The 7,235-nt window shown below is 43.3% G+C and overlaps 1 protein-coding gene across 1 annotated transcript in view; it reads left to right on the top strand.

Annotated features, from left to right (window-relative positions):
- The first annotated feature begins 3,057 nt into the window (after positions 1–3,057).
- The window catches only part of LOC119599252, a 7,719-nt gene continuing 3,541 nt past the window's right edge, over positions 3,058–7,235 (top strand). Inside the window, exon 1 of the mRNA XM_037948986.1 lies at positions 3,058–3,225. Coding sequence (XP_037804914.1) covers positions 3,058–3,225 — 168 coding nt within the window. The remainder of the gene's footprint in view (positions 3,226–7,235) is intronic.

Below are 7,235 nucleotides of genomic sequence, written 5' to 3'. Positions count from 1 at the left end.
TGGGTAGGAGAGGCAAGAGGAGAGGTGAGGTAGAGAATGGACAAGAGAGAGAAGAAAAGACGTAAGAGAAGAGATGAGAGGAAGGGAAGCGAGAGGGGAGAGAAGAAGCGAGAGGAGGAGGAAAGAAGAGAGAATGGGAGGCGAGGAGACGAGAGTGGAAAGAATCAAAAAGAAGAAATCGAGAAGAGGAAGATGGAAGAGGGTAGGATAGGAGACGAAGCGTAGAAGCGAGAAGAAAAGAGGACAAAGGAGAGAATGGGAGAGGAGACGAAGCGTAGAAGCGAGAAGAAAAGAGAGGAGAGGATAGGAGAGGAGACAGGAGGGGGAAAGAAGAATCGAAGAAGAGATGAGAAGAGGGAGAAGGACAGAAGAGCGAAGGGGAGGAACCTGAATAGTATTTGAGTGGGAGTGGAAATGCTGAGGTTGGGGAACGGCGGAGGAAGAGTAAGTTATTACGGCTGAAGGAGGTTGAAGGAGCGTCGCAGGACGGAGGAAGAGGGGAGAGAAGGAGGAGGAAGAGGGGAGAGAAAGAGGGATGAAGAGGGGAGAGAAGGAAGGAGGTTGAAGGAGCGTGGCAGGACGGAGGAGGAGGGGAGAGAAGGAGGAGGAAGAGAGAGAGAGAGAAAGAGAGAGAGAGAGATGGTGGGGGGAGAAGGAGGCGAGAAAAAAGAGAGGGAGAGGGGGGAGAAAGGAGAGGAAAGAGAGAGAGAGGGGAGAAGAGGAGAGGAGAGAGAGAGAGAGAGAGAGAGAGAGCAGACAGAAAAGGAAGAAGAAATAACGAGAGACAATCACTGGCAAACATGGTATTGAGAAATCACAGACAAATTTTGAAGGTCATATCAAGGAGATAAAAAAGAAAAAAAAAACATGAACAGGAAGACCATGAATTGCATGTTTTTTTTCTCTCTCTCTCTGTGGCAAGTTTCACTGAATTTTACCCAATCGAAGATCACGAAACTTCGTCTGTTATCATCATGATTGATATCGACTATCGTTGTCAGTTCTTTTATGATGTTAGTGTGACGATGATGATGATGATGATGTGATAGCAATTATAATGATGATGATGATGATGTTAGTGATGATGTGATAGCAATTATAATGATGATGATGATGTGATAGCAATAATGATGATAATAAAGATAATGATGATGATTATGGTAATGGCAGTAATGATGGTGTTATGTCGAATAATTCCATTTTTTTCCTCGTATGGATACAAAGTTCATATTGTGGGAAGATGGGAAAAAATTACTGAATTACGCCAGTGTTCCGTAGTTCAAGTTTTATTCCCATTCATTTATTCATTAATTGCATTCTATTATTTATTTATCTGTTGATTTCATACTGTCTTTGGTGTTTAGCATTTAAAAATATCATACCCAGTTTTACTAGTAATCACCATGTATGACAAGTAATATGTACATTGATTGAATAAATTTCAAACAACACCAAAAGTCAAATGAATAAAATGCCGAATGCTTGCGTGGAGCAACCACATATTTACATGAAATTATATAGGAAGGTGTGCCAGCTATCCGCACGTCACGGAGTCCAGGCCAATCTTGCCGTGTCATCCAGTAATACCTGTAACTATTCTATGTTCAGAAGATTACGGACTTAAACATCATTATAGAGGTTGTTCGATGAAATGCAACATAATGACGAAACAAAAGCTCTCTTGTAGTATGTATATATTTATTTATTATGTATGTATGTATGTATGTATTTATGTACTTTTCTTTCTTTATTTTTCTTTCTTTATTTATTTTTTGAGAGCAATACGGACCATCACTAAGAGGAAGTACCACCACCAGCTAAAGAAAACGGGAATCTCTCAGCCCTTTCAGTCACACTGGGGATATTGGTAAGAATAGTGATAATTTTTATGCTCCTCATAAGAAAAATAACAGTAAGAACAAGAGTAAGTCTAGAACTAAGAATTATTGTGGTAATGTCTATCAGGATAATAATTATACTGATAGCAAAAGCTATATGACTGCATACACAATAAAATTCAAGGAGTGCGAGAGAGAGAGAGAGAGAGAGAAGAGAGAGAGAGAGAGAAGAGAGAGAGAGAGAGAGAGAGAGAGAGAGAGAGAGAGAGAGAGAGAGAGAGAGAGAGAGAGAGAGAAGGAGAGAGAGAGATAAAGAAAGGAAAAAAGTGAAAGAGACAGACAGACGGAAACAAAGACAGAGAGAGAGAGTAGAAAGAGAGAAAGGGAAAGAGACAGACAGACAGGCACAGACAGACGGAAACAAGACAGAGAGAGAGAGAGTAGACAGAGAGAAAGAGAGAGAAAGAAAGTGAAAGAGACAGACAAAATGACAGATAGACAGACAGACAGACAGACGGAAAAAAAGACATAGAGACGTACAAACATACCCCCCTCTAATCCTCCCACACACTATTTCCACACCCAGGAACCCCTATCACCCCCCCCACCATTGTTTTGGGCCCCGACATCCTAATCGGCGGCCGACCCAAACATAAACACCCTCTCGCGGCAGCTTCTGTAATCAAAGGGGCCCGACCGCAGGAATATTATCATTCACACACACAACAAAAGCTACGGGCACAGGTTTGATGCGTTATAGGCGTGGGCTAGCTGCTGATAATGGCGGTGGCATTTGAGTCCCCTTTCATAAAAGCGTGATCAAATATGGCTCATTCATAAGGGGGCGACTGGGGAAGCAGAATTCAGTGATAATGGGCAGTCTTTCGTGCAGGATGGATCGTATGATGTAAAGAAAGCTAATATAAAGAAATATATAGTGATATTATTATATTTATTATTTTAATATGCATTAGTGTCAGAATAAAATGTGTAGATAATTATATAAGTGTGTCTACATACTTTTATTAGTTTATGTATATATATATATTTAAATTAGATATATTAATAAATATAATATTGATTAAAATATATGATACATATATATTATATTATATATATATATATATATATACCAACACCATAAAATACTACACAATATATATATATATATATATATATATATATATATATATAAATGTTATTCTTGATCACCGTAAGCATGAGATCACCATACACTCCATCACAATCCGGTGCTGACCATACTTGTTCTCCTCCTCCAGCAGGCACTCCGACGGTGACCAGGGCGGGGGGCAACGTCACCCTGGCCTGTCCTGCCGCCCGGGATACGTACGTCCTGCTGCTGGAGTGGCGGTGTCGTGGGTGCGAGGTGAGTTATCGTGTCCTGTTCTGGTATATTGGGGTGTGCTTTAGTGTGCTGGCGTGTGAGGGTGTATGTTTGTGTTTGGGCGCGGGATGCGTGCGTGCGTGTGTGTGTGTGTGTGTGTGTGTGTGTGTGTGTGTGTGTATGTGTGTGTGTGAGTGTGATTGTGTGTGTGCGTGCTGGTGTGTCTTCCATTTTTAATATTTCCTTTATTGTACATGTCTGTGCCATAGAATGTGTCTACATATGATGAGCAATTTAAGTTCCCTCCCCCTCACTACTCTACCACTTTCGCTTTTCCCTCCCTTCTCCCTCACTTTTCTTCACTTTCCTTTCGCCTGTTCCTCTCCCCTTATCCCCTTATTTCCCCATTTCTTTCACCCCCTACCCCTTTCTCTCCACCCCAGTCCCCTTCGTATCCACCTCCCCCTGTCTCTTACCCCCCCTCCCCCCTCATATTCAATAAACCTGTCTTGATTAATTTCCTATAACATTTTCACGGCGCAAAACCAAAGGACAGTCAAGCTGGATCAAAGGCCGCCAAATACTGTTCACGAGTTCATTAGCAGATTATTAAAACCACCTTTTAACCCCTCCCCCCCCTACCCCACCCTTTCTCCACACCATCCGATCAGCTCACTTTCATAACCCTCAACCCCCCTCCTCCCTCATTCCCCCCCTCTCCCTTGGACCCCATCCCACCCGTCCCTAACGACTGAAGTCCAGGTTTCACCCTTCATCCCATCGCATCATCTCTCCCCTCGCACTTCACCCCACCACCCCCTATCCCTCTGTTTCATCATTTCCCTCGCCCCTCACCCCCCTTCAGTTTCATAAAACCACCCCTCATCCCACTACATCACTCCTTCCCCTCTCCCCTGCCCATTCCCTCTCACCTCTTCTCCCCTCTCCTTCCCCTCTCCCCTGCCCATTCCCTCTCACCTCTTCTCCCCTCGCCCCTCTCCTTTCCCTCTCCCCTGCCCCGCTCCCTCTCACCTCATAACCCCTCATCTCCCCTCTTTTTTTCGTCTCGCCACCCCTTATTCCACTGCATCACCCCTCCCCTTGCCCCATTCCCTCTCACCTCTTCTCCCTCTTCCTCAACCACCCTTCGCTCTTTCCCCCATCACCCCCTCCTTCTCCACCTCAACCCGACCGGAAACTGCGTCTCGAGACTGAATAAAGCGCTGCGTTATTATATTTGTTTGTTTAGACAATATGATTCGTATTTTGTTGGTAATAATAGCAATTTGATATGCTCTTCACCACCCCCCTTCCTCTCTCCTCCTCCCCCTCCTCCTTCTATCTATCTATCTTGCTGAGTCATCAGTTTTATTAAATTCCTTTGACGTCTCACATTTTCAAAGATTAATTTCCCCGTTTGATAAAATTATATTCATAGCAACAACAGTAACTAAATTAAAATGTTTCGAGACATTCATTCTCTTCTCTCTTAACTAAGTTTCCGCTGCCCAACAGGATACAAGAATGTTGGTTGACTCCCACGGTAATTCTTAAGGTGTAAGACTGGTTTCCCAAGGCACCCGCCAAGGTCACCTTACAGGGGACGGGGAGGGGGCAGGAGGGGGGGGGAAGGGAAGGGGAGAGAAGAGGAGAAGGAGGAGAGGAGGGATAGGTGAGGAGAGGGAGGAGGAGAGGTGGGATAAGGGAGGGAAGGGAGGAGGAGAAATAGGAAGAGCGGGGGAGAGGAGGGGAGGAAAAGGAGAAGGAGGTTGGAAAGGAGAGGAAAGATAGGAGAGGAAAGGGGAGGAGGTTGGAAAGGAGGGAAAGGGAGAGAAGAAAGAAAGAAAGAAGGAAGGGAGAGAGAGAAGAGAGAGAGAGAGAGAGAGAGAGAGAGAGAGAGAGAGAGAGAGAGAGAGAGAGAGACAGACAGACAGAGACAGAGACAGAGAACCAGACAGATCAGCAACTAGACAGACAAATCAGACATCTCGCACCGCCCTTCTTATCGGCTTCATTGCCCCATCGTCATTATCTGGCTCATTATCTCCAGTGTCATCCTTCGAGACGTTTCCAAGAACATCACGTAACCTCTGGCGGCGTTCTATATTTATTATCGGAAGAAATCAAAGATAAAGGAAAAATCGTGAACATGAAAAAAATTAGGGACACGTCTAAAGGAATCATTATAGGGTATCCTTTTTTATATCGTTGTTGTTTGTAATATGATTGTGACAATATTTTATATTTATCTGTGTCTTTATTGTGTATCGTTATTCTTACATTACGGATTAATATTCTTCCTCTTGAAAATAATATTTTCATTGTTTTTTATATATTCATTGTCAGTTATCATCACTTGAAGGACAGAAATATAACACACTATAAAAGGTTAAACTTTATGAAAACTTGGGAATACACTTTAAACACTTTATAGGTGATGGAGTTATTTAAAGTTGTTAAAACACTTAGCTCATCTCATCACTTCTACTTTTACACACACACACACACACACACACACACACACACACACACACACACACACACACACACACACACACACACACACACACACTCCTCTCCCTCCCCATTCTCCTTCCCTCCCTCTTCATTCTTTCCTTGCTTACCTAACAAGGAATGTTTATAAAAGTAAGTCGGTTTTAGGTATCCCGCAACAAAGCGTTTGATATGAGAAACAAAGAAATTGTTTTCCGAAAGGTTATTGTATGTGTTCGTGTGTAATTTATGGCTTCTGGTGTACATGCACGTGTAGCTATTGCCAGTATTGGTATTTTTACACAAACGCAAAATATAGGACGAATTAATCCATTGCAGAATCATAGCTTTTGCATTTCTGAAAGTGGGTTGGGTAAAAGCGTTTCTACAAATACAAACGCATACATACAAATGCACATGGTCGCTACTCGATGGCTTTTCTATGTGGCGTCCCCCTGTTAGCATGAAGGCTAGTACGTAAGGTTTTAGACGTGGCGGCCCGTGTTAGAGTACAGGCAGGTACGCGATGCTTTGTATATGGCGCCCCTGGTGGAGTAGAATCAAACGTCAAGCTCATTCAAGGAGCAAACGGTGATTGAAATGTGCTCATCGTCGCTACGAGTGAGAACCCGAACGGAAGGGAGGAAAGCGCGCAACATTATAAGAAAATGATTGAATTTCGGTTGTCGCTGCGTCATGCGTATCTCTTACTTTGGGTAAACGCCCGTGTGGAGGTAGGGCGGGGATAGAAAGTGAGATAAAAGGATAAAGAACAAAAGGTATGTCAGGGGAATGGCGAGGGAGGGAGAGGGAGGCCCGCCCTGGCTGCTGATTGGCTGGAAGGCTCACGTAACCTTGATCTGATTGGTTTGTATCTCTCGCTGCTTGGCCTCTCATATATATGTATATACATCATGCATATATATGAATATATATATATATATATGTGTGTGTGTGTGTGTGTGTGTGTGTGTGTGTGTGTGTGTGTGTGTGTGTGTGTGTGTATTCATACACACACACACACACACACACACATATATTTTTTATATATAGAGAGAGAGGGAGAGGGGAGTGGTAGATGAAGAGGATGAGGATGAGGAAGAGGAAGAGGAAGAGGAAGAGGAAGAGGAGATAGAGAGACAGACAGACAGACAAACAGACAGACACAGAGGCAAGAACAAAGTGGCAAAACCGATGTGTAGAAAGACAGATAAACACATATAGATGTTTTTTTTCCCACTTTCCCTTCTATTCCACCTCCCGATCTTCCCTAATCTCTTTTGTTGAAAGAGGTCGGCGGATTGTAAGCCTGGCAGTTCTTAGGAGCATTTGACTTGCCCTTGAATGAATGGTGTAAGGCACAGCTCGGGGAAAAGGGCCTGGCCTACACAAAGACCTTGTTGCTTGAGAGAACCTGTACAGAGATGTGCACAATGGTTTGTTTGTGTTGGGTATGTAGTTGTTATGAGGTTTTCAGAATAAGTTTTTTTTTTTTTTTTTTTTTTTTAGTTGATGCATTTGCTTGTGAAGGAACAAGAGAGGAAGGAAGCGAAAGGGAG

The sequence above is a fragment of the Penaeus monodon genome, chromosome 42 (genome assembly GCF_015228065.2).
Source record: "Penaeus monodon isolate SGIC_2016 chromosome 42, NSTDA_Pmon_1, whole genome shotgun sequence".
Taxonomy (NCBI): domain Eukaryota; kingdom Metazoa; phylum Arthropoda; class Malacostraca; order Decapoda; family Penaeidae; genus Penaeus; species Penaeus monodon.
Note: the sequence above shows the minus strand (reverse complement) of the source record. Positions and strands in the feature narration are given on the sequence as shown.